Source organism: Daphnia pulicaria, chromosome 5 (assembly GCF_021234035.1).
Source record: "Daphnia pulicaria isolate SC F1-1A chromosome 5, SC_F0-13Bv2, whole genome shotgun sequence".
Classification (NCBI taxonomy): domain Eukaryota; kingdom Metazoa; phylum Arthropoda; class Branchiopoda; order Diplostraca; family Daphniidae; genus Daphnia; species Daphnia pulicaria.
This window is the reverse complement of record NC_060917.1, coordinates 6,526,874-6,554,748: the sequence shown is the minus strand read 5'-3', so window position 1 is coordinate 6,554,748 and position 27,875 is coordinate 6,526,874. Positions and strand designations below refer to the sequence as shown.

At 46.7% G+C, this 27,875-nt stretch overlaps 1 protein-coding gene across 4 annotated transcripts; it reads right to left on the bottom strand.

Annotated features, from left to right (window-relative positions):
• Positions 1-509: 509 nt before the first annotated feature.
• Positions 510-27,031, bottom strand: LOC124340511 (growth hormone secretagogue receptor type 1-like). 4 transcript variants are annotated; one of them, XM_046793081.1, is made up of 6 exons: positions 26,917-27,031; positions 11,054-11,650; positions 4,402-4,582; positions 1,642-1,864; positions 1,250-1,318; positions 510-1,185 (listed from the first exon to the last, which is right to left on the bottom strand). In XM_046793081.1, the coding sequence occupies exons 2-6, from the start codon at positions 11,622-11,624 to the stop codon at positions 595-597; spliced, it is 1,635 nt and encodes a 544-aa protein (XP_046649037.1). In that variant the 5' UTR covers positions 11,625-11,650; positions 26,917-27,031; the 3' UTR covers positions 510-594. The 4 variants fall into 4 exon arrangements, with proteins under 4 accessions (XP_046649037.1, XP_046649038.1, XP_046649036.1 ...); XM_046793082.1 differs by lacking the exon at positions 26,917-27,031 and adding an exon at positions 20,966-22,058 and having other exon boundaries at positions 11,054-11,647; XM_046793080.1 differs by lacking the exon at positions 26,917-27,031 and adding an exon at positions 20,966-22,057.
• Positions 27,032-27,875: the final 844 nt, after the last annotated feature.

Here is a 27,875-nt window from a genome sequence, read left to right as displayed (position 1 = left end):
GATGCAGATAAGAGGATAAGGTAATGTTATATGACGTTGAAGAATGCATACCGTAATAGTTTGTTTTGTTTGCGACGACGAAACTAAAATCCAAAAATAACAAACACCTGCCTGGATTGATTGACTTGTTGAATCCAACCAATTAATCCAGTCCAAAAATATGAAGAAAATGAAGAAAACAGTTTGGAAAAATAAACGGCATCATATCGGATTAGATAAACATACAAAGAGACAGGGAGATATGATGATATAGTCAAGTCACGAGAGTCGCTCAGCAATGTCCTGATGAGGGTAGAAGGATTAATGGATGAGGTACACAAGGACATACGGACGACGACGCCCCGGGCAATTCGAATTCAATTTTCATCAGCCGAGAAAAAGAAGAAGAAGAAAGATGAAAATTTCAAAATGAAGAATCAGAATGTCGGAAAAATTGTGCACGGAGATTTGTGTCAGTGTTTTGCTTTTTACTTGGTTGGTGGCGCGAAATTGCCCTTTTTCAAAAAAAAAAAGTTGAGATCCATCAGTTGGTTTTTTTTTGTTTTGTTCGTTTCCTCGGGATTGATTCACGGGTTTGGGGGTTGGGTTGGCGTTTCAGACGTGACTGTCTGTGTGGTGTGCAGACGAGGACGAGGATTCGGTCGGATTGACGACGCTTGTGTGGGACGTGGTCGAGAGAGTGGCCGTCAGCAGAGGTTTGCTGGACGCCCGGTTGGCGGCCGAGGTGCAACTGCCCTGGCGTCCGTATTTTTGCAGAACGGGCCGGGGACTGTTGGCGGCCGCCAGGAGATCCTCCTTGGTCATCCGCTTGATGAGCTGGTGCTCGCTGTTGCTGGTGGTGGTGGTGGCCGAGTGTGAGGCCGTGCCGGACGTGGTGGTGGTGTTGAAGGTGCTCTGTCGGCTGAGGTGGCGCAGGAGCCGCTTGCGCCGGCCGGCCCACGTGAAGCCGAGGGCTTTGAGGAAGGCCGTCCGGAATTTGGATGACATGACGTTGTAGAGGATGGGATTGATGGCGGAATTGAGGTAGAACATGACTCGACAAAAGTTGAGCACGTGGTAGTACGTCTCGGGTCCCATCATCTGAATGTCCTCGTCCGACGTCAGGATGAACCACAACGTGAAGATCTTGAAGGGCAGGAGGCAGATGAAGAAGAAGACGACCACCGTGCCCAGCATCGACACCACCTGCGTGCGTCCAATTTATGATTCATTAATTTCATTGGGTTTATCCAATAGGTGACGATTATACCTGGCGACGGGCCCGCAAGTTGGGGTTGACGTGATCCGTTCCGGCCGCTACCGACGCCGACGTTTGCACCTGTTCACATCCAGACAAAAACAAACTTGTAAATAACATTCGGACATGATGGCGTCAATGATTCGATTTCTACACGTCGGCGTGTACGAGTGGAAGGAAATTCTGGGACCATACGAGTTCGAGTCGGATCCGACCCACGACTCGACCACAATCAAAAATTCCATCCAGGTTGTAAACAGCAGGTCAGTTTCCTTTTCTCTTTTTTGGGCCCGTTTGGCGGCACGGCCGTTTTGGCCGCCCAGGAATGTCAACGACATTTGCGCCGTGTGGGGTTGCGCCATTCAAGAAAAAAGAAGAAAAAAGAAGTGGAAAGAGAATTTCACCTGGATGCGATGATTGGAGGCTGTGCAGGGATCGGCGACCAAGTGGCGGGCGATGACCGAGTAGATGAGGACGAGGACGATCAAGGGCAACAAGAAGAAGAGGCAAATGGCGGCGATGTAGTAGAAAACCGACCAGAAGGTGTTGGCCTGCGTCACGCAGCCGGCAGACGATCCCGCCGTGTTCTCGTCGGCTTCCAAATAGTTGGCCAGGAACAACATGGGACTGCAATGAGGTAAGAGAAGAACATTTTGTCAGAAAGAAATAGGAAAAAAGGAATGAAAAAGGTTTCGACTCCTTTTCCTTTTTTTTGATATTTGGAAAGCCCCGGCCCAGCCCCAGCCCCAGCCCGACGAAATCCTCAACACGGGATCGGTTAAGTAGTCGCTAGTAGTGGAGTAGTTTCATCACGTTCCGCTCGGAATGACCCCCCCTGCTGCTGCTGCTGTACGGATAGAGCACTGGGCGGCCGCCATCTGAGCCCAGCCCACACACGACGCCATGAGCCAAAAGAGCCAAAAGAGCCGAAAGCGAATCCAGTCCGAGTCGAGTATAAACATCATCCTAGTCGTCGATGGATATCGACACACACGCACGGAATTTAAAAAGAGCCGGTGGGGGAATATCCACATATACTACACCACCCCCAATAACCACCAACACCAACACTCTCACTATATACTAGTCGGCCGCCGACTATACAACACTCTCTTTGGCCATACCCCCCATCTCTCTCTTTCTCAATGGATGCCGGATGCAGTGGCAGCAGCTGCTGTCGGCCACTGTTTTCAACGCCGTCGGGTTGGCAGAGTTCAATTTGAACAGGAATAAATCACGTGAGGAATCATAATGGGCCGGCGTATAGTGTGTGAAACATGACTCGCCAGTTCATGGGGCCAACACATTTTGGCGTCTTGTTTTTCATCCGATCAAAAATAAAAAAATAGAAATGGAAAGAAGAAATAAATTGCCGGTGAATTGGCGAGAAAACGCAATGACAATTGGGATGAGTGTCTCTGGCGGGTTCCATCTGGCGCCGACGCGATGACCACCGCCGAGTAAAAAGATGGAAATCACCAGCTCAGCCACTCGAATTGCTCCTGTGGCTCTCGACTCGACCTGGGGTCTCACTCACTGCGCATTTAACAAAATTGAAGAAGAAAAAGAAGAAGCAAAAACGGGTGGGCAGTTTTTGAAATTTTTGGCACGTCAACAATTCAAATTGGCGACTGTCAAACGTTGGCCGACTCACGAGACGGCGGCATCTGGGCAGCAGCCCTCAGGGTGCTGGGCCAATGTTGGATGAGACCGTAAAATGATTTACGAATCAAGGTCTCTCTCCCCCCCCTGCGTTCACGTCGCCTCCTTCAAAAGATGTCCTGTAACTGATAAGACGAAGAATACCAAGCCGAAAAGATGCTTCAATCTCGTTTGACGTCATCTCGTCCGTCCGTCCGTCCATCCGTTCGTTAGGCAGTTCCTTCGCCAACCGCAGCCAAAAAGTTATTCGTTTGCCACCCCATCCCCTCCTCCCCCTTTGAGTTTGGGTTGATGACTGGACCCTGGACACAAACGAGTAGCGGCACGATATCGACGGAACGTCAATCATTTCCCGCCTTTTAGGGCGTGGTCGCCAACCCAAAGTCACAGCCAAATGTCATCAATCAAAAGCCTTTGACGAGACGCACAAGAAAACAGAAGAAAAATGAAAAATGAAAAAGAAAAAGGAATGTGTGCGTCCAGGGCGCCAAGGAGATGACGGCGACCGCGGGATAAAAAATGGCCAGTCCCAACCGCCGACTGACTTTTTCGGAACGTCAAAAAAACCAAAGAGGAGAAGAGAGAAGGCGAACGAGAGGAAGGCGAACGAGAGTCAAAAAGTTGACGGGTTGCCCGTCTCTCTGGACCGTCGCCTCTAATGACGACTCCCTGCCCCCCTCCTAGAGGACAGGTAAGATTGCAGAGTTAATGATCATCATCATCAACGTAATGATGATGGTCTGTTTCGACCGTCCGTCCACATGCCGTCCATCTAATCGTCCAGGCAACAGAAAAGAAAAGAAAAAACCCACTGGAAGATGATTCGAGTTGTCCGGCTCTTTTGGCCGTTGCCCGGCGCCAACGAAAAGTCAAAGACGACGAAAAGGGGGAAAACATCCGAATGGGAAATGCAACGTGATGAATGTACTACGGTCGTCAACTCCTACGCCATTTCAAAAGGAGAGAGAGAGAAATGGTGGTGGTGGTGGTGAGCGGCCGTTCGCCTCACGACCCTTTTTCTTTCCTTTGTGCCGGGATAACAACTCACAAACTTTCCTCATTCTTTTCAAATTAAATTTTTCTAATCAAAAACGGGAAAACATGGACGCTGAAAATTGCCCAGCGACTCACGGCGCCAAAAAAAAATTCAAAAAAGAAAAAGAAAATTTCGTCCGGTGATGTATCGGTCGTTAAGCCCCTCCCACCCACCATTATGACTTTTGATTGGGGAAAAATTCAACAGTCTCATGGCGCCATGCGTCATCTCTCCCTCCATTCATTTTGATTTTGTTTACACAATTCAACAAAAAGGAGGAAACAAAGAGTCCCGCGATGCACACACAAAATAAAGTTAATAAATGGTTATATACCCAATGCTCCCCCCTTCTCGACCGGTGGGTGTGAACGACGTCCGCAGTTGTTTAATGGACGTGAAGACAAACAAAGTCGGAGCATAGGGAAAGCCGAATTCTAACCGAATTTTGTTTGTTTGTTGTTTTTACCTGGAGGTGATGCATCCGAGGACCCAAATGGCCAGGATGATGAAAAGGGCTCTCATGCGGGTGCAAGTGTAGCCGGCCCTCAGCGGACGGGTGATGACGTAGTAGCGCTCGAAGGAAATGGCCAAGATAGTCAACACCGAGGCGTGGGCCACCGTCAATTCCACGAACGGCACCAATTTACCTTTGGAAAAGAAAAAAAAAAAAACAAACAAGAAAATGCCATCAAATCTATATTATAGGAGTGTGTTGATCAAATATTGGAAATGTAAAAGAAAAAATAAAAAGGAGCAAAAATGCGGCGATGAAACGATATGCAAATAGACTTTTGGCTGTGTGTGTGTTTTCTTTTATGGCTGGGCGACTGGGCGATGAAATGAAATCGATTTTTAAAAGACTTGTGTTATGATTGCAGTCAAGTCTCAACTGAACTGAGCGGCGCTGGCTCATTTTCCATCGGATGGAATTTATTCCCTGATTAAAAAGCCGTTGCCATTTTCAAACTATCGCCAAGATTTTTATGACTCGCACCACCAAGTCGACTCGTCCTTCTCTCTCACTGTGTGTGTCGTCGCGTTGTAAAACACGGCCATAAAACCACAACAAGAAAGAAGAAGAAAAAAGGCCCCCTTTTGTGTGCGAGTTCACACTATTATTATCGCATCGGCATAATGCACCGCCGGCCAGCCATCCAGCCCATTGCCCATTGCCCAGCTCTGACCCGAGAACTTTCTAAAAATGGAATGAAAAAGAAAAATGTTGAAAATTTCGATGAGGATGGAAATTGTGTGTGATTGATTTGGAAATGGGCAAACGCGTAACAGAGAACCCAACCCGGATATTATTATGAACCGACCGAAATGGTCGTAGTCGGTTGTCCTCCTCCTCGTGTCTCACTGCACTTTTCTCACCGTCGAGGAAATTGAGTGGTACCTACTACGACTGGAATAACGACTGGAGTAAGGCTCTTTTTTCATTCTTCTCTTTGCGGTCGTCTCTTCTTTTATTCTCCCCCCAACGAAAAAATGAGCCAAAAAGAAGAAGAAGGTACCGAGGCTGACACGAAAATGCTAATTCCTAATTCCATCCCGTGAAGAAAAGGCCAGGGGATTCGACGGAGGGGGGTTTCGCCTTCACAAATAAAAGTCGGCGTGCGTGTGCAGTGTGCTCAGTGTGCGTGAGCAGAGAGCAGAAGAATAAAAAGGTAAAAAAGGTAAAAAAAACAAAATTCTAAAGGAGAAAGACCCGGATGGAGAGTGCTGAGCGCCAATGGAATTTCTTTTTAACCAAAATTCCATCCATCCCTTCTCACGTCAAACTGGCACACACGCCAGGCCAGGGAAATTCATTTCCTTTCGTTCGCCCAGTTTTTCCATTTTTCATTTTTTTTTTCCATCATAAATCGGTGAAATAGACTCGAGGGCAGTGATTAGTCGTGTTATTAGTCGGAGGAGAAGAATATAGAGAGAGGTTCATAAGAGTCGATCGCGGGGCCTTTTTGGTCATGGCCATCGAATTGGAACAGTTGAGCGAGGGAAAATTGATTGCGCCAGGGATTCCACGACGACCTGAGCAGAGCGACATTCACGGCATTACTGCGGTGGGGAAAACGATTCGACTAAATGAAATCGAAAGATGATTGGAATTCTCGTTTGTCATCGCTGCTCAACCGACGACGACTACTAATGAAATACCCAGAAAAAGAAAATGTCAAAACTCTTCTGCAGAGACAAATGGCCAGAGTGGGTGGAATTCGCCCTGCCCAGCTGCAGCACTCACCTCAAACTGCATTACGATGATGATGATTTATTATGGTTTTTATGTGGCGAATATAAGAGAATAAACAAATTTCCCTTTCTGTATTGGTTTGGCCTATTCTCCAAATGGCGACCTCCTCCTGCTGAGGTAACGCAATCATCTCCTCAACGGCCGAGAGGTGTATAACTAGAAATAAGTGAATACGTGTAGTACGGTCTAATTCGATTTCCAACGTGCAGCTCTTTTTATTTTTGCGATACTCTAATTTTACTTTACTTAATACTTTTGTGGTTTTGTTTTGTTGTTTTACCCCCCTCATTTCTTTTATTTCCGTGTAGATTGTATAGTACAGCCCATTACCCCGGGGGGTCTGGCAGCTTAATGTGATTCCACCTTTTTACCCAACTGCACTATACAGAGTATATGCAGAGTATACAAGACTATGTGATCATTACTACGGACTAGGGACTAGGTGCCGCCAAATGAATAAGGGGCTTGGGCGCAGCAGAGTTTGCCGGCCCACTTTGATCACATCGCCCAGCAGCAGCAGCAGCATCAGAGAAATGCCCATCCGAAAACCAACGTCATCATAATCATCCCCGCGGCCAATTCCCGACTCACGCACTCGATCAACAGATATCCCAAACCGACGACGAAAACTACGACGAAGACAACCCGATCCGACGTGGGTGCCCGGCGCTCGTGCCGGACGGGTTGTGTCAAGACGAGTTTTTCTATTCTAAAAGGCGATTGGCATTTCTGCGCATTAAAGGCAGACGGCAACAGCAGCCGTCGGTTGCGTGTGACGGGAGGCCAAACGATCAAAAGTCTACACGTCGTTATCCTGAAGCGAACAACAGTAACAACAACAACAACACACCCATGAGTGGTGTTGGTGGTGGATGGCCGGAATTGACTTGATGCTGAGATATTCATCGAAAAAGAAAAGCCAAAAGAGGAGCTGCTACTGAGAAATGAATTACCGTAGTCTTCTTTTATTTTATTTTCTTTTTTTGTTTGAATTCTTGGCCTCTTTATTCTCTCCGACACCTTTGTGATTTTTTGGATTTCTTCGACTACCACCAAACACCAATTTCATGCATGAGATCAAATCGTCGTGGTGTCTTATAGCTGGCGATGGCCTACACAATCAACTGGGTTCTATCCGTTTCGCCATCAGATGGGTCGGATGGCGTCGGATGATGGATCCGAGTTATCATTCAAATTTCAGCATTTAAATAAACAAGAAGAGACTACCCATCCAAAAGATTTAACTCTGAAGAGGACGAAGCAACAGGCAAGAGGTAGAAAGAAGTACACATACTGTACGTCATGTCGTGTGGTAGTTGTACAACCACATCAGCCGAAGCCCAAAGTTCAACAACCTCCCGAAAAATCTCCAAAAAAAGTTTCGACTTGATTCGACATTCAAAAATCGTTCCATCAATTGATCGAAGTCGAGGATGAACAACTAGCAAAGAACAACAACAACAACAACATTTTGGTGTCCGAGTTGCCTGGCCAAAATTCACGGCGCCGGCGAATGATGGATGAGTCATTTGGCCCAGCAAAAAATGTGTTTCGCTTTAAAGAAAAGAGAACGAAAAAGTTACTGGGTCTCTCTGACGTGGGGGGGACACACACAAACACAAAAAAATGGCCATAGCCGGGCGGTCTGACAGTTGTCTCGCAATCATAAAATAATCAGGTCCAGGCATCGTCTACTGCAACTGTGGAAACCTGTGCAATCAGTTTGTTTTCATCTCTGAGTTGATATCAAAAAGCGACTGATGCAGCCAGCAGCCAGTTTTTGTCTCTCTTTTTCTTTTTCTTATTCGTATAATGTCACACACATTCAAAAGCGATTTGTCTTATTGTCTTTTCTGGTTTCGCAGGCGAGTCAAAAGATTTTCCCAGTGCACAGTCACAATTCTTTTTATTTTTATTTTTCTCTTTGGCTACTGCAATAGTCGCCGACACACGGCCACACCTGGGCGTCCGCGCCCCGTTTCTTTTTTTGTGTCTTGTCCGTCCACAGCGGCGGGCGAGTTTTTGGGCAGAGGCGTCAGCGTTTGTTTGTTTGTTTGTTGCTGGCCCTGCGTGTCATAGATGTTGGTGGTGCGTTTACAACGACAAGACAACAAGAAAAACAACAACGAGAGAAACAAATGACTCTGATGGCCAACGTCGAGCGGTGCGGTCTCCATACACAGTCAAAAGTGGCCAAGAACAAGAAGACGACAAATGGTGGAATTCAAGGGCCAGCACCATCATAAATCCACTGTTGGGTTTGGGTTGTTTTCGCTGGGGCAAGGAACAACCTCCTGGGCCGGCCAGCGACTTGACAAGAAGCTCAGGATGACGAGCGGCATCATGCCGTGACCCGGCGTCAACTCATTGGCATTCGTCATTCGATTGTTGTTCGATCCGTCCCCGATTTCTCGTTTGCCGTTTGGCCGGCCGTAATGTCTGCGCCGTCATCGTTCCACGTGCAATTGCCGATAGTCGTCCCGAGATTCGACAAAAGGGGACGACGGCATCGACCCAATGATCTCCGCCCGCCGCCCACCAAAGAAAAAAGTCGATTCGCCTATTCTATTCTATTCTTCCGTCGTCAAACGGACGGGACCTTATTTCACATGCCAAAACGATTCAAAATATCCAAACGACACACACACAAGTCTGCCGGGCGGCTTTTTTGCTGGCTGCCAGGCCCAAAAGAAATGCGTGAATGCGTCTTTTGAACGTCACAAAATTTGTGTTCACGAACACACACAAACGACCAATGGCCAATCGTGACGTCGACAAAATAACCAGAAGAAAAAAAGAGATTTCCTTTTTGGAGATGAGAATTATTGTGAGATGAAATAGAATTTTTATTTTTCTAAAAAAGAAAAAATGCCGCCGGATAAACATGATTCACTCCACCCCCTTTCGTCTTTCTCTCTCGTCCACACTTTTTTTTTCTTTCGAGTTGTTGTTGTTGATGTTGTTGTACCACCGCCGACTCTACCCAGTCCATCCCAACTCTCGACTGTAAATAAATCAACAAACTTGAACAGCTAGAGAGAGAGAGAAGGAGGGGAGATTGCAGTGCACACACACAGGAAATGACGTCGGTTATGAGGGTTCCGGCTCTCATCTGGCGGCCACGACTATTTACCGAGCGGCTCGCAATAGGAGCCGACCCTGCTGCTGTTGCTGCAGCCCTAATCGATGTTTAATAAGTTGGCTCTTGTCTAATGTTATTGACGTGATGATGAGTCTCGGCAGTTGGGGCAACAACAACCAGCACACTAGCACGCCAGACGGGGGGTGGCCAATCCACAAATCTATAGACTCTCTTTCTTTCTTTCTCTTCAGACTCTGTTGATGAAATGCCGGGCATATCCAGGAGCTACGCAACTGCTGGCCAGATAGTCCCGGCGGGCGATCGGCCAGCAGCCAGCTACTACTACTACTCCAAGACAACGAGTTTCTGTCTAATAAACACAACGTCATCTTGTAGATTAGCGGAAACATGGAACCAACAGCCGCCAACCGCCAACAACAACAAACCAACGGAGCGATTGAAAAGGAAACTTTTTGACGTCGATATGGAAAGGTGGGCACGTCAGAGTGTGGAAGAAATCAAGCGGACAACATCCAATGCGTCTGCCAAGGTGTTGAGGGACAGGTGCGTGAGCGACTTGGCATCTCGTGCGATCTTCTCTTTACACGGCATCGACTTGTTGTCGTCGTCTCCATTTGACTTTGGAGACTCGAAATTGTTTTGACTTTTTGACGATTGCGACGCAGAGAAGAAGAAGAAGAAATCAACGGTGACGACAGCAGTTGCCAGTTGCCTATCTGTCGACGTTGTGTGTGGTCGACGTTGAAGCCCCCGAATGATCAGGGCTGCAATCTTTTTCCCCCCCACGATTTGATTTATGCACGACGACAATGGCAAGCAGGACTAGTGCACAACTCTGTGCAAACCGGTTCTGTCCCGGCTCATTGACAACCGAGTCAACCGTCCGCCAGTGTCCGTCCCTTTGCCATTGAAAAAGGAGCGAAAAATCAAAATAAAATGAAATAAAAAGCTCAAAGGTGTGCGCATTTTGGCTCCTTTTGGGTGTTCCTTTGGTCGATTGGGATCTCGAGCAAGGAGCCACCAACACATTCCGCACTTTTTCTTCTCTGTCGCCTCTCTCACCCACAAGGAAAAGGCGAAGAAACAGGTATGTATACATACTAGGACAGCTGCCGAGACCAACCAAAAAGAAGTTGATGTTGTTGATGTTGTTGTCGGAGACGGAACGGGGGGCCATCAGACAATTTCATTAGACAATTTCTTTGGACGCTCATTCCGTCGTGCGGCCGCCTTTATTTACGAGCCAATAAAAACAACAACAACAACAACAACAACAGGGCCGTCTTCTCGGCATATCATCACATCACGACAAAGAAAGAAAAAAGAAAAACCAGACAAAAACTGGACGAAATAATAGGCGGGAGCAGCGCAATTGTGACGATTATTCGACCGTAGAAAAAAATATCCGCAGAACGACGGAACTTTAAAATGAAAATGGGCCGTCATCACGTCATTAACCTCCTTCCCCCCTACCTCTTGGTTCATTATTTGGAGAAGGAAGAAATTCAATTTGTCGCGTCGGCAATTTCGACTGGCGCAATCCGTCGAAATGTCACGTCAAAATTTCTTCTTCTTTCATTTGATAATTTCACGCCGCAATTAACGCATCAAGAGAACCCGACCTCAACAACAGCAACAACCTGGTCCCCGGCCATAATAATTATCTTTTGGCAGCGGGTGGCGGGCGCCACCAATTCAAATGAGTAACAAAAAACCCGCCAGAATAAAATAATGAAATAGTGAAAATTGGGTTGGAAAACTCACACATGACTTTGCCAAAGATCCAGGTGTCGCGTCGCTCGTAGATCTCGACGAGGACGGTGGGCATGCTGACGCAGAGGACGAGGATGTCGGCCAGGCTCAGGTTGAGCAGGAAGAGGTTGGTCGAGTTGCGCAGGTCGCGGTTGTTCCAGATGACGACCGGCACGAGGCAGTTGCCCACCAGGCCCACCACCAGGATCAAACCGCACGACAACATCATCAGCAAACTCACGTAGGCCGGGAACCGCTCATCTTCCTCCTCCGAGGACGACGACTCCATCGAATCGACGACGCCACTTGTCGTCGTCGTCGACATCAACAAGGTCGTGGCCGTCGCCAGCCACGACGACGACGAATTGACGCCACCGCCGTAATATGACCAAGTCGTGTGGTTGTTGCTGTTGTTGTAGCTGGCCGAGAGGAGGTAATCATCAGGTGGATAAGTGGAAGGCAACAGGAGCGACGGCGGCGTCGGCGGATGCGACGCTGACGACGACGCTGACGAGGAGGAGACGAGTGGCAGCCTGGGCAAGACGGTCGTCGTCATCATCCAAAGTTTCCATTCGGCGGCCATCACCACCACTCACCACGCATGACCTTCTGTTGCAAAGTGTACAAACGAAAATGGAGAATTAAACAAAACCAAAGTCAAATTCTTTTTTCCTTTTCATTTTCTTCCGTGCAGAAAAGCCAAGATCAAAAAGCCAAATCCGATTATTCATCGATTTCTCGACTGCCAAATAGCGAGGAGGGGGGGGAGAGGAGGAGGAGGGCAAACGATATTGGGAGAAAATGGATCAATCAAACAAAGCGTCCAAGGTATTTTGGCTGGGCTCACGAGACGCACTGGCTCCCCAGCTGGCCCATTCATCATCGGCGGCCATGGCCACAAGGATGTGCCAGTCCACCAACCACTCACCCACCCCAAAAAAACAAGAAGAAGAAGAAGCAAATCCATACACGTAGTACTCGTGTAACATTTAAAAACAGGAATCTGCGCTGCTTGACGACAGTCGACACCGCAGTCAAAAGATTCAAGCCGCCGTTTTGGTGTGTTGTGCAACAACAGCAACTCGATTCTTTTTAAAGACGATTTGGACAGAAACTGGAGTCACATTTTCTCAACTGCCACTGTCCGGCCAAAGGCTCAAAGGGGGTGAGAGAAGTAGCTGGAACAGTGTTGACAAATTGGGGAGAATCAATTGCGACCAAAGCCAATGTTTTTTTCCAGCGTAAAATTTTTTGTGTAGAAGGAGAGGATGGCGCCCGGTCGTGATTGTTCGTGCGGCGAATCAAGTACTACTAGCTCTGGGGCCAGCCAAAAAGAAAAATGGGTGAAATAAATTTCTTTTGTTTTTCCTTTTGACAATGGCAACCCACAAACAACTTGAGCAGTTTGTCGAATTAACCAAAAGGGAAACGAGGGACCGTATGAATAATATCATCCGAGTACAAAAAAATAAAAATAAAAAAATGAGTCTTGTTGTTGTTGTTGTTGTTGTGGGCTTGATTGGATCTCTCTTTTTTTTTCGTCTTCTTCTTGCCAGCCACTCGGCGCAATCAACAAACAGACGAAATGGCCCATTGTTTTTCCCTTTTGGTTTTCGTCGTCTCCCTCTCGCTTTTTTCCTTATTATTCCCTTTCGGCCCGGCCGGCAAAAACAACCAGCGACAACAACAACAACGTCAGAAAATCGCCATCGAGAAAATTCCGCTTGAAATTTGGCCAACTTGGATGAAAAATCAAATCGCGAGTTGATGAGCGTCGGCTGATTTCCTTGTTGTGATGATTGGCATCGGTCGTGTTCTTTTTTAAAAGGTGCCGGTGATGAACGCGACGGATTTCGGTTGTTTCTTCTTTCCTTATTATTATCCTATTCTTCAATCTTGTCTGATGAAATTTTCTTAACCATTTGCGCCTCGTTGCCTTCGTCTCTTCTCGCACTGGCCGTCCGACGACGACGAGATAAAAGGGGGAAAACCTTCCGCACCGCCAAAAATGGGAGGGAAAAATGGAATAAGGCAATGACTGGAACCTGAAAAACACGTCTGCAGCTCTCTCGGCTGCTGCCCGGCTAAGATCGGGCCAGCCATCCAACACATTGCTGATGCATTGGACATTATCTCAACTTTGCCGGGAAGAAGAAGAAATAAACCAACAAATGAAAGCAGAGCTGCTTAAACTTGCATAATAATCACTGTGAGCGATTACAGTCTCATCCCATCTTGGATTCACTAGACGGCCGGATAATAATCGTAATAATAACCAAATAGCTCAGAGGCTTGGGCCAAGGGAGAGAGAAAAAGATGGTCAAAGGCGATAATATATAACATGAGCGAAATACACGAAAGCAAAAACGAAGAGAAAACACTTAAATATTAAATACTGTTGCCAGTGTTTAGCGTTTTGGTGTGGAGATAAATATGAACTGAGCTGTCGGTGGGGGACTCTGCGGCTATTAGCCGGGATATTAAGTAACAACGTTATTATCAAACCTTCGCTTTTTGTTGACTTTTTTCGTCTTGTAGTTGCAAATGTTTCTACAATGTTTTCTTCCTTTTTCTGTCTAAACAGTCTAAATATTTAATGCGAGTGCCACACATTTCAGTTGAAAGACAAACGAAGACGGAGCAACGAAAGGCCAAAAGAGTCAGACGCTAAACTCATCCATCTTTGACGTGGCCGCAGGACCAGCTCTTAACTTCTATTCGCCAAAAGCTGATTTTTGTTTCTTTTTCTATTTCAGAGTGTTAATTCTATTTGGTTATTTTGGGTTGGTCTTTCGTTTCATTCAAGACTGGGTCCCCTTGGTGCTGTGTACAGCGTGCCATACCTATATTAGTTGCAGCGTGTAGAGCCCAAGAGTCTAATAAAGTAGACTAGAGCTGCGATGTTAATGCTAATGCTGTTGCTTAAAGCTCGCCATTCTTTCCAATCAGCTGATTGGGTAGTGACTCGAGTGAGTTAGGGTAGGGTAGCCTATATACGGAGAGAGACCCGTTTCTCTTCTTCTCTTCTCTGAATAAGGTCAAATGCTGGGCAAGACGGCAACAACAACAACAACAGCAGCAACGACAACTACGGCCATACGTAACAGCATCAGCAGGCCATCGAGTTACGAGAGTCAAAAAAGAGAAGCCCAAACTGTTGTAGAGAGACGAGAGGCGAAAGCCTTGACAAGACTGGCCAGCCAGCCAGTCAGTCAGCCGGCCCAGCAGTAGCCTGGCGCATGTATATGGGCGACGACCATTTTCATGGACCGGCAGCCCAAAATGGGCCAGTCTTATTCTGTGCTCTGCTTGATTCCAGTCAGCCAGCCTTATAGAGTTCACACTCTCGACGTTTGAGAGACCAATATCAATCATAAATATTCATTGGCGAATGCTGCTGCCGTTTTCGACTTTTGCAACACGATCATCTTCTCCGTCCGCGCCACTTTTTCAAATGGCCAAAAGAGTGTCAAGGAGCCGAAACAGGAAAAAAGAAGAAGAATCAGTAGCCATCTCAGTTTTTCTTCAGTTTTTGTTTGCAGAAAAGAATAAAAAATAAAATAAAAAGAAGAAGGAGTATACCATGTGGCTACTGTGACGAATTTGAATTCCGAGACTTTGAGAGAGAGAAAACATTTCACGTCCTTTCCTTCGAGTGGCTATTTAACATTTTTGCCAGTAGAAAAATAAAAAAAAATAAAAATAAAAGGATAGGCCAAAAAAGTCATTGGTATGCGAGTGTGCGAGTGATCGGTCAGTGCTGGAAAATAATTAAAAAAGTATCAAAAGCGGGGTAAAAAAAGAAGAAGAAAAAACACAAAAAGAGAATAAGAGAGAGTCAGTCAAAAGAGATAACGGTCAAACGGCGCTATAGGGTTCATAGAAACACGCCAGCCAAAATGGACTGTCGGCGCGCGTTGCCAATGCAAGCCAAAAAACCTTTTTCTTCTTATTCTTGCATATCTACAACACAGAAAGGACTAAGCCTCTTCTTCTTCTTCTCGGATATTTTACGGCGCCCAGAGAGAGAAACAACACAAGGGGAATCCATCATCATAAATCAAGAGTAGCTGTACACGTTCACTGGCTTTTTGCTGTGCGTCTAAAGGCGAACTTGGCCCCAACCGGCCAAGGGGTGGTGGTTGGAGGGAGAGTGTACACAGCTATACGAAAAATGGTGTTGGGAACTAGACTCGCACATCTCAAATCAAAGCCGATTTGGTTGTTAACGTTACCGGGTCGAGGCGTAAGCACAAACACGTCCAAGTCCAGGCAGCAGCAGCAGCAGCACCTCCTTATTCTTTTTTAACGGCCAAAAGCTCCCGAGGCTTCATAAGGAGATGGTGGGGTCTTTACATCAGCTCAGAGGCCCGTCATAATCTAACGAGAGTCTAGACGCGCGTGTGCGGTGCACAACCGCAGAAGAAACAAACAAACAAACAAAATAAATAAATCGACGACAAATTCAAATGCAAATTTCCAACTCAAAACTCAGACAGGCGAAAAAAAAAAAAAAATCCTCAGCTGCCGGACGCAAACGGCTGGTTGTTTCACTATGATCTTTCAACTGTTGTTTGTTTGTTGTTTCCCCGACTTTTGCTTCTGCATACAAATCGTTCAGAGAACAGACTCGAAACAGTCAGCTCTCGATATAAATAAACAGATAAAAAAGAAAACAAGAAGAAAACCGGCCCAGCGAGTGATGCTGAGTGAGAAACTGAATAACGATGGGCCGCGACTGACCTCAATAATCAAACCAACATCCCAAGTTCCAACGACTGAGCTAAGTCTCTCGACTATTCGACTATTCGATATTGCAGAGTCAGGGTGACTTAATGATGCGTGCGGTCGCGGGATGGCGATGGGAAATGATTCATTCACGGGCATTCCGTCCAAGGACAATGAAGGAATTAACGATGGTGTAAGGTGGGTAGTGGTGAATGGAGTGGGTGTCGATACCCCGACGACGCAATATATTAAAAAAGAAAAAAAAAAGGCCGACCGCATTCGTCATGTTTTTACCCGTGGTCGTGTGTCGTGACATCGGTCGGTTTAATGTTGCAAAAACACGCCAGCAGAGCATATCCGGGAGCAGAGCCTGGAGAGTTAATGCAATCGCATCTTGTCGAATAATAAAAAAGAGCCAAACAGGAAACATGGGGGTAGATAGAAAGAGACGATGGATAGCCAAGAGATTGTCGATGCTGGTGGAGTCCGACCAACAACAATCGGACGGACAGGCAGAGCCGATTCTTTGCTTATAACTACGACGGGACCTCTGATATTCTTTTCGAGCTGGGCTCTTCTGTCTTGCGCATTTCCTCCCCTCCTGGCTGAAAAGTTGGCAGCGGCAACAACTCCTGTGAATGACAGCAGGCCCAAAACACAACGCCAAAAAGGAAAAAAAAAACCTCCAAAAAAATTGAGATCACGTCAAGTCAACTCAACGGAGATGATGATGAACCGACTGCAACCCGAATTAAAACAAAATATCCACAGTAAAAACTTAAAAAAAAAGATTTGAAAGAGAAAAGAAATTGTGGCCGTCTTCTTTTACACATCAAGGAGATGTAGGCAAAAGATGTGCCCGCTTGAATATTTCATTTGAAAATCGCAACAGAGAAAAGAGAAGAGAGGGGGATCTTTTTGGGTTTCAATCTCGTTGGGTTGCCATAGTCTCGGAGGGGAAATAGAGAGGCCGATATAAAACAGCAGCGACAGTCTGAAAATACAAAACAAAAAGGAAGAGAGAGAGACGTCACCGAGTCCCTGCGACGTTACTGGGCTCTGATGAAAGAGGCGCTCGTTTTACTATCGCCCGCAAAGGTTTGGGGTTGCACTTTTTATATTTATTCTTTCGGGTATTATTAGTAGGCCCATCTTGCCAGATCCACTACTAGCCTTGTCTCTTTTCTCCTCTTCTTCTTTTTTTACGAGTCACACACACACAAGGAAACAGTAGCCAGCAGAGGATCCATATCGGTATACGCCACCATGTTCTCCTTTTTGTTTGGTTGTGTGCCCGCCTTGTTTTTTGACTGAATTATTTATGTAGCAAAACAAACAACAGGAAAGAAGAAGAAAAAGAGTTGAAAACATCAGTTGTCGAGACACACAACAACAACTACGCTACGAGGAGGAAAAAGTCAAAATCAAATCAACTGAGCCAAAAGAAAAGAAGGAAAACCTATTAAGGCACTGCTGCTGCTGCTGCTGCTGCTGCTGCTGGATGACGTCGAATGCGGCGGATGTGTACAAGGATCGATGAATCAGCGACCAACGATATCCCCCCCTCACCAAAATGACTCGCCACCTGACCTTAACCCGCAAAGAGTTTCGAACGTGAACAAATAGACAAGAGTCGATAATTGTCCCCCAGTCACCATCTTTTCTCTTTTCTATAGTGAACGAAGAGGGGCCGGATGTCTCTCTCTCGTCTCTAGTTGCCATCCATCCATTCAATCCGATTACCATATAGATTCAAACTAGCACCTTTTTGTTCATCGTTTTCTCTTTTTTTTGGGGGGTCTCCCAGACTCTTTGCTATTCGGCACACAGACTGTTCGTTTGATCCTCTATCGCCGAAAGTTGCATGTGACATCCAGCGTTTCTCAGCAGCTTCGGCGTCTTTTTCTCTTCCCAGCAAAACGTCTGGGACTTGACTTGTCTCGAATTCAGCCGGGGACTATTTGGCAATCGACCAGAAACGCTTTGATTCCATCGGCGAGAGAGAAGAGAAAAAAAGAAAGAGATGGAAAGGCAAGATCATCCGATGGCATTTGCATTCGATAGACTCACAGTGGAGTGAGAGAGATGAGCAGACAACCGATGGCTGCGTGAGAAACTCGGCTGCTCAACTCGACGGCATTTTCATCTATACATGTTAAGCGTCAAGGGAATTATTATCACTGTCCTCGGTTTGATTCTGATTCGACCCATAAAAGGAGACACACTGGAGAGAGAATGGCGAAATTGGCTTTTCACAGTTTGTGTCAGTCGCCGTGACGTTGATGCGATTGTCAATTCAAAAAACTGCAGAAAAATGTGATGATGATGCGACCGTACAGCGTGAGGAGGAGACTGTCGTCTGCTGCAGCTGTTGGCCGCCGACTAGCGCGGGCGACCGGACTATAGCACTCGACTCGACTCATAATTCCAGATAATGGCCGGTTAATGGTCCATTTCTTCATTCGGATGACTGGCCAAGAATATTGGCCGGCCAATCACGAGGCCAATAACAACCGACACCCGTCCATCCATCACCCGTCCATCGTCGTCTGTGATAGCCCTTCTCCGTCGATTGGCTCTTTTTGGGGCTTCCAGCAGCCCGTCCTTCCGTCTCCTTCACCTGACGATGTCATTGACGCGATCAGACAGCCAGGCAAAAAGGAGAATTTTCTTTCTGACAAAAACCGGATGGCTCCTTCTCCTGGGCTGGTGCCGGACCCGCGCGATAATATGACGCCCGCCCGTCGCCATTTGCATACGAGAAAATATCCGCCGACACATCACGAGACGCCGCGGTTACGGCCCAAAAAGCAAATGAAAAGTGAAATCATCAGTCAATCATGCATCAGTCAATCATCAGCGTCAAAAATGTGTAGTGGCGTGTGCGTCGGTGGTTTATGCCGTCGTCTTTTCCCTCCAGCCCCGACTTGAAGAAAATGAAAAGGACGGCGGCCAATCTCGGTCACGAGGTTATGTCAATAAGTTGGACGACTCCCTCCCTACCGACTCTGTATGCAGCAGCAGCAGGAGCAGCGGGCACAAGTCGACGCTCTTATATTCGACGGATGTTTGACGTGAGACGAAAACCGGATGGTCTCCGCGTAATGTGTCCCTACTACTACTCCGTCTAGTCGCTCCAGATGTTACCTCTCAGAATCTACAGCCCCCAGACGAAATCACAAACATTACCCAATTTTTCCCTGGCCGTCTTTTGCGCCAGATTTTGCCGGCAGGAGAAAAGGCGAGCCTATCGAGTTGCCACCCATACAGAGACAGGCAAAGACAACATCATAAAAGCAGGAAAAATGAGCCCAGACAGAAAACAACAAAAATCGAACCAGGTCCCCATTTTCTCTTCTAGTCCCTACCCAAAAAGAGTATCGCCCGAGCGCCAGACAGTCTACCAGCAGCAGCAGCAGCATCGGTAGGACAGACGTGGATGTAGAGAGACCCCAGAGTCTTGCCTTGGCCCCGCTCCTTGTCTATTAGCATTGGCTCCTTGTTGGCCAAACATATGACGTGAGACTCTCCCATATCCCTAAACTGTATAGGTGAGTCCACAGGCGCCCATTTCGTCTCTTGTGTAGGACAAAACGGGACGGTGTGCAAACACAGACGGAAACGGGACCCTATGTAAACCCTCGCTATACGGTACACGTTCCCGCACTGCTCCCCGAGAGTCCCGGTCAAATAGAAGAAAAACAAACAGCCAAGAAAAATAGATGGACGACACATATCTCAAGTGAGTCAAGACGATGAGAGGATAAATCAAATCTTTTCTCGCAAAAGGAAATAAACGCAACTGACGTCACTATTATTGACACATTTGAAAATCTCCCAATCGTGTCAAGACTCGCCTCGATGAAGCCAATAACGTGCCCGTCCAAACGGACCAGATTGGGGATGACTGATGGCGTCCCAGCAGCATTCCCGTCTCTCTTCAGAAAGGAAATATTTATACACTTGTGACGGATGCATCCAGCATCGATGGATTGGCGCCCACCGCTAAGAGGTCGACTCATTCCCTGACACTTTGCTCTTCATTATCAGCTGCTGCCTAGAGCATTCCATCAATTGGCCGTTTTTCTATCTCGGCCATATTTTTTGGAGGGAAATTCAAAAGGAATCAAAAGCAACATTCAATCGAGTCAAAAAAAGATTTGCGATTCGCTATAGGTCGGGGCTCAATTTTTTAATGAAAAATGTGGAGAGGGGGGGGGAAGGGAATCGTTCATCACTGCGATGGAAAAAGAAATTTCTTTTCATATCAGCAGCGCAAGATTATTGCGTGTAAGACACGACAAGGCACTGGGATCTCTGGTCGCGTCTTTCATCATCTTTGACGATGAAATGAGAAAAAAGAGAAAAACGGGAGTCGAGAAATGTCCCGAAAAACAAATCAAAGGACGCAGACAATGTCACGATGGCAATTATAATACATCGTCGTCTCTTACGGCCAAATTGACTTTGAATCTGATTGCTATTATTCCTCGTTTTGGACCCACGACTGGGATTATTGGGGTCAATAGCGACCCCTTGAATGCACACGCGTGCATAACTGGCCGAGAGGAGGGATAAAGTTGTTCATATTTAATCCGCCAACGACCCATCATCCATGACTGGCCATCCAATGGCCATTGACGTAACCATGGCGATGGCCAGCCGTTTTCCATCATTCGATTGCCATGGGAAAAATAAGGTTGTTGCCACTGCCGGGCAGCCAGCAGGGCGACGTACGTAATATCAAAATAGAACCCATTTCAGATCCATCAGAATTTCATTCACAACTTTTTTCATTTTCGTGTCACGTCCATCGTCTTCTTTCATGTCACACAGTCGAAATTGTGGTGGCTCACCTTTGACGTCATCACGGTCCCTGGGAAAGAGCAAAATAAAGAGCAAAAAAGGGGTGGGGCCAGGAGGGGTGGCCGGCGTAATGACCACCACCGTCGTCGTCATCGGATCCAGTTGGAAGTTGAGATAAAAATACAAAGAGAGTCGATCAAAACGGGATTGAACGATAGATGGACCGATGGCGTGATACTCTCAAAAAGGAACATTCCAATGCCAAACAGAGGTGGTCGCATTTTACAGCAACAACAACAACAACAATAGCAACAAAAAAAGAAAAATTGGGTTTTCTCGTCGTCCCATTATTTTTGAAAAAAAAAAGAATTGGCGCGCACGTATACGTACCCAGACGGAATGAAGGGACCCAAAAGTCAAGTTGGGCGGTAGACTTGGCTGTGGCCTCTTGTGTCAAAAGAAAAACCGGCGGTTCTCCTTTTATTGTGCAGACCAAGACGAAGAATCAAACGGTTGATGAAGAAATTCGACGATTTGATTGGTGAGCGCCAAATTCAAACGATTGTAGTAAAAAGCCGGTCGTTTAGGATTCGCCAAAAGCGGACGACGACAATGACAATGTGGCAATCATTAGAAACCGATTAAAAAACACTTGAACGATGGGAATGAGTTGTGTGTGTTTGGTTTGTTTTGGCCTTTGATGCCCACACGCTGTTGGTAGAACCAATGAGACTTGATAGTATAAAAGGTCTATATAAGGTTGCATCTACAGTTCTCGCTCACTCTAAGCACTGCCACACAGCGCACACGAGTTGGATCGCCGAGTTGTAGATCAATCTTTCGATCTCTTCTCCATCAATCTATCGACTAGTTTCGCTCGATTTCCCACGCACACGGCGGCCAGACTTTTCAATTTTCCAGCTCGAAAGAAAAGAAAAGAAAAGGAAAAACAGAAACGGCCTTCTCGTGAGAGAGAGAAAAGAGAGAGAAAATCAAGTCTGTCAAATGCGTTGCGGTGCCCCAATCACCACCGCTCGGTCAATCATCAACTTTCACTGTGTCTGATCCATTGCCGCCCACCAAAGGAGTCTCGTCGTTGCTGCCGGCACAGACAGTTGAGCCAGTGATAATGATTATGACAATAATAATAATAATAATGATGATTATCTTCTGTTGGAAAGGGTTTTCACACACAAACAGCGGGCACACGACGACGCATCAGCGGCTTTCTGTTTCTCTTTTGAGATGAATGTTGGGATTGAATCAATTTGAATGTGGCCGTTACATTCGGTCGCCCACGTCCGCAAGGCGTGGATGGATCGGCCAAGAAAACAACCGAAAGGATCGAGCCAGAAAAATAGCCAAAGGAGAGCAGAGCAGAGCAGAGCAGAGAGCAGGTCAGACGTCGGAGACTGGCCGGAGCTGACTGAGCTTTCCTCTCTCTGTGTACAACACCTATAACCATAGCAGCAGCACTGGTGGTGGCATGCCCGGCCCATGCTATCGTGCACTGTATAGACGCCGGCCTCACTCACGCACGCTCACGAGAGGAAGAAAAAAGCCCATAGAGTGGATGTTGAGCGCCCTCTACAGGCATCGGCGAGAGGCACAAATAAAAAAGAAGAAAAAGACTAAAAACTCTTTTGCTTTTGGCTTATTTTTTGGGGGGGTGGGAGAAAAATTGAATCAAACGTTTCGAATCTTGTGTGTCCCCGTTTTGTCGCCGACGTGATTTGATTCCGGTTGAGTTTGCAATTTTGCGCTTTTGTCTCGTTTGACTTTTCTTCTTATTTTTACGACTGCCACCACTACTGAAACTACGTACGCTGCTGCTGCTGCTGCAACGACACGAGAGTTGTCGTTGTAGTTGTTGAAGTTGTTGTTGCTGGTGTTGTTGATGTGGAATGGCGTGGCAAACAAATTTATTTGACTCGGCGTCATCTTAGGAATCCAATGAAAGAGAGAATGAAAGAAACTCTGGTCGCGGTGATTAAATGTAAAACGTCGCAGAGACTCTTGACGGGGAATGTTTTTCCTTCTCCTTTTATTCAATTGGCGTGTGTTGTGGATGTGCCCAGATGGACAGGCGGCCATCAGTCAAAAGGGGGGGAAAAATGCGATTCACCTGCGGAATTGCGAAATTGTCCAGCAGCAGCAGCAGCAGGAGGAGGAGGAGCTTTTTTGTGCGTCGTGTTGGACGTTTGACAGGAGCCCGTCATCGCAAAAAAGAGGAGGAAGCAGCCGAGGAAAAAAAGAGACAAGACGAACGGACTAGGTCGTTTGAGATTGAGCAGCAGCAGTAGAGTGCCATGGCATATGACAGCAGCCGAGAAATAATAATAATCATAAAATGGGAAAGAAAAAACAGAAAGAAAAAAAGGGGAAAAGCAAAACAAGGACAAAGCAACCCCGAAAAGGAAAACAAATAACCTCGAACCCCCCCAGTCCGTCCGACAAGTTTTAAAAAGATGTTGAAGAACAAGACCCCCAAATAAGTCAAAGAAGAAGAAGAAGCCAATGCGACGACGACGAACTGCTGGACGGCCGCACGCGTGCGCCGTTGTATTTTTAAGCGGCGAATGTACACAACAAGAGGAGAAGAAAGAAGAAGAAGACGACCGTGCTGTGTACAAGATATAAATAATCCGCATGGCTCTCAAATGACGGCACAGCAGTTGAGCACAGCCACACAGAGTCCCACCAAGCGAAAGAGACAATGGCGCCACCATCACAAACTTGACAAGATTTCCATCCGCTTTGCATTTTCATTTTTCCTCTTTTTCTTTTTTTACTTTTATCACTTTGGCTTGCGTAAACTTAATAGATGATCGTCTAAACATAGCATCACTACCAACTACTAGAGCTTTTTTGCCTGGCGATCCTTCGCCGGTCCGATCAAAAAATAACTTTCGACAAAAAGGAAGAACCCGGTGAACTTATTTCCAAAGTCCCCCAACATTCCCAACGTTAAGCACTTGACAAGAGTATAGAATTTAAGCCAGATGCTTTAGCCGCTTTAGTCTCGGCCGTTTGTTTGTTGTTTTGAAAATTGGCGGGCCCTTTCAGTTTTCACGCGCGCCTATCTCATCGGCCCCAGCAGCCACCAGTGCCGACCATTCAGCGTCCATGGCGTCGGCTCGACGGCCAATTTCCACCGAGCGACCAGTTTGCCACGTTCAACTAACGACCGACAGACCCACCGAAAGCAGAAAAGGATTAATGACGTGCCCATTTTCGGTGAGAAAATTCTGAACAAACAAATTTCGTCCAAATAAAAAAGGAAAAACAAACCGACGTCGACGCCGGGCCGTCCCGCCGCCACCCGTCCGCCCCGTTACATAAATACATGAGGGCAACACACGGGAAGGGAGAAATAAAAAAGGATAAACTTTGCGACGGTAATAGCGTCGCCGTCATCTTTGATTCACGCGGCTCAAGGCGAAACGATCCGCGACGGACACAGCGGAGGGTTCGGGCCGTGCCGATTTATTTTTTTCTCCCGCCGACAATAACCAAGTCTCCTCGACTCCTCGTTTGGTTTATTGCGGCCCTGCAAAAAAGTCACGCGGTTCTGAAAATAAAACAGGTTACGCCATAACCATCAGCCGAAAATGTTTGTGCCGTCGTTGCGTATCTGAACTTGTCGTGTCCGGGACAAGAGGGGCGGGAGGAGAAAGAGGAGGCGGTGGCAAAAAAAAGGAGAATTGGAGATGAGAAAATGTTGCAACGGGCCGGCCGACCCAACGACGCCATTTCGAAATTGGCAAAACAGAGTAGGACGCGGTGGTGGTGGTGGTGGTGGTCCGTTTGTATGAGCCCAACACCGAAATAGTTGAGCCATCTCTCTCTTGTCCCCCATTATATGCATGTTCGACCGTCCGTCCGTCCGTTTGTCCGTCGTCAAGCCATTCCACGAATGGCCCCCCCATGTCGCCAAAATTTGAATTTGATTGAATTTCCAAACAAATTTCCAATTGGAAATGGAAGCGAAGAGAGAAGAGAGATGGGCGATGGCGGGCCAATAACAAGTCGCTGGCCCGTTAGGTTTTTCGTTGCCAAAGAATTTGGCGTCGCCGACCGCCCAACTGACAAGAGAGGAACAGCACTGCACTGCACAGCCCAAAGCTTTCGACTTGGCCATTGTGCGTGCCGTTTGACATCGTTTCATCATCATTTTATGGCTAGCGGCAGAGACGTTTTCCTTTTCGTTTCGGGTCCGTCACTTCCAATTTGACAAGACACGCCAAGTTTGAGACGACGACGACGACGAGGGGAGAGGCTAACGAATTAGTAAATAAAATCCCCGAGCGACGCAAACAAACGACGTCAAAAAGATATGCCAACTTGACAACGGCCGCCCATTTCTCATCATCAATTTCATTCCTTCTTCTTATTCTCTTTCAATCAGACGCCAATCAAGACTTTGCTGCTGCCTGTATTACAATACAACAAACAAACAAACAACAAGAGAGCGCATTGTTGTTGTTGCTCTTTATAGTCTCGTGAGTGGACGATGATGGCCGCCAGCGCCTGCCAATCGCCCGCGATCCTATCGGTCGGAATGGGACCCCTAAAAGCCAACAATAGCCGGCCATTGTCTCTCGGTGCACCCACAACATTCTGTTTAACCCAAGGCGATAAATCACATTTTGATTGGCCGTACGTACTATGCACATTTCACCCCATTATCATTTCCATTTGATTCATTAATGTCATCGCTCATGTTGGACGTTTATTGACCACCCCCGCTTGGCCCTAGCCAAATGAAAAAACAATCTGTTGTCCAATTTTCGTGCCCATGGCCTTTTAAAAATAATAATAATAATAACTAAAATAATAGAAAAAAAAGGGGGCAGCCAAAGAAAAGAAGACGACGAAATTGGTGGTGGGGAGCAGTTAACAGAGACGAATGGGCCCTTGTCTCTCGATGAAGCCAAAACACTTAGTCAGTCACCTCCTGCTCCTGCTGCTGGCCTCTTCAAAGAGAGAGAGAAAACAATGGCGACTTGTGGGCGCTCGCTGGATGAGCAACGCGCAAATGCCACAGCAAGCCACAATTTGGCGACAGCAATTTATTTCTTCATTTCGGCTTAGGGGGGAGAGAAAATTCCGCAGCACATTTCGCCCATAAACTATATCGGGCTATGAACAGCAGCAAGGAGATCTAAAGCGCAGCATTGCCTGCCTGTCTGTCTCTGTGCGTGGCCCAGCTGCTGGATTTGACATATTCCCCATTTACCTCATGTCATCCGGACCGCAGGATCGTTGCTGGGAAACAATACAGACAGACCGGCAACAATCCGAGAGCGAAACAAAAAAGGTGAAACAAAAAAACAAAAACCCGGGAATTTTAAAATGGGAAAAAAGAAGTTTGCCCTGGATTCTCTCCTCCGCATCCGCATTCGCAAAGCTCTATCCGACGCTGTTGCCGCCCTCACCAAAACGACTTGGCCTGTTTCCCCCCCCCCATAGTCGCTTACGTAACAATGTTGGCTCGCCCGACCCAACAAGAGATCAGAAGAAAAACGAAAAAATTCGTCCTCGGCGCTGTTGTTTCGTCACCAGCAGCAGCAGCAAAGTCCGGTAGCTGGAAAGGCACTCGGCATACGCCACTCTCTAATCGATTGGCAACATCCGAGTGCAGTCGACAAACAAACAAATAAGGGACAACATCAAGATCTTTTCGATTTGTTGTTGTTGTTTCGACTGGCCAGCCGATTATTCTTTCGTCGATGGATGGAAAACAGATTTTCACAATCGGACGGGGGGGACGGACATTTCAATGTCGCCTCTTCTATGTACACTAGCCTTGTGCTGATGATTGTGAAAAATGGCTAGCAAAAAAAGAGAAATGAAAACGTCTCCGGTTACTCCACACAGCCGCCCGCCAGTCCAGTCCACCTCCACCCCAAAGAATCACAAAAGTCTAAGCCAAACCAAACCAAATAACAAATGAGCAGCACCAATGCCCAAGAGAAAGTCTTCTTTTTTCTTTTCATTTTGGCTGTGCTGTGCATCAGCCAAACCAAAATACATACCCGTGAAAAAAGAAAAGAAAAAAAGGTCACGCCAAATACAAATTGGAATCTTTTTTCAAAAAGTCGCCACTAAACTGTTTTCGGTGTTCCACACTGGACACCTTTTTGTGATATTCGATATCCATTTCTATCCTTGGGGTCGGCGATTATCAGTCGTCCTTCTCATTTTGGTTGCCTCGGAAATTGATAAAAATACTTTTTGGTGGAGCCTGGGAAAAAGGGGGGCAACAAGAGCGTCTTCCCCTTTTTTCTTTCTCGATTGGGCAATCGGATATTGCAGCGTCGAAAAGAGTTGTGAATTACCTGTGCGCTGTTTCGGTGCTGCTGCTGCTGTTGCGACGTAGTGGGGCCAATGGCGAAGGGGCGCCGAGATTTGGAGCGGATGTGTGTCTGATAATGGCAGCCATCAGCAGAGCTGAGAGAAGCGACGCAGTAGTGCAAACTGCCAATGCGATATTGGATGAGATGACGCAACCTATAGCATCTAGTGAAAAGGAGAAAAAGAAAAAGAGAGAGTTATTATTATTCATCCCCGAAACGGATGTTCTGGTGAGGAGGTACTTTGGAAAACCGAGTATAGCGTGAGCGAATCGCTAAGTAGCTGAGATCCTCTCAAACCCATTAAAGTGAATCGCATTGTGCAATCGATCCTTTTTTTCCGCCACTGAGATAGTAGTAGTAGCAACCCCGCAAAAAAAAAAATAGAAATCCGCTCCACTTGTTTTGCTTTTTCCCTGGGCTTTTTTCGGGACTCTTCTTCTTCTTCTCCAATTCGGCTATTCCCAAAAGACTCGCCACTATTTTGGCGTCGGGTTGTATAGGAAAATAAAAAGAAGAAGAAGAAGAAACAGATTTCTGTGCATTGTTGCTTATCTGGTGGCGACCGAGCGAGAGCCATTGTCGAAACCACCAAGTTCATGTTCCAGCAAAAGGCCATTTCTCATTTCAAGAAAGAATTAAAATAAAAGAGGCGCCAGTCGACGTCGTCGTTGGACTTTTGGACTCTTGTCTCGTTGCGTATTTGACTCATTTCCCAATATGCCCGACTCACTTCGATCCGGCGCATTCTTCTTCTTTACTGCGCAATTTTTCCAAATTAAAAAAATTAAAAAACTAAACCTGAAATCTTTTCTTAATCAAAGTCCACCCCATGGCAAAATAAAACGATAACTGCATAACCAAACGAGAGCAGTCCGACAATCGGCAACCAAGCGCAAGCCGACGGGACAGGAGGAGGGATGACAATTGCCACGGCGTGTGTA

What these genes read in the sequence shown, in the direction of transcription:
- LOC124340511 (XM_046793081.1), bottom strand. Translation starts at nt 11,624, where the DNA reads ATGGCCGCCGAATGGAAACTTTGGATGATGACGACGACCGTCTTGCCC. An exon ending in GATCTTTGGCAAAGTCATGT is followed by an intron (nt 4,583 to 11,053) that starts GTGAGTTTTCCA and finishes TCTTTTCCAAAG; the next exon opens with GTAAATTGGTGCCGTTCGTG. An exon ending in CTCGGATGCATCACCTCCAG is followed by an intron (nt 1,865 to 4,401) that starts GTAAAAACAACA and finishes ACCTCATTGCAG; the next exon opens with TCCCATGTTGTTCCTGGCCA.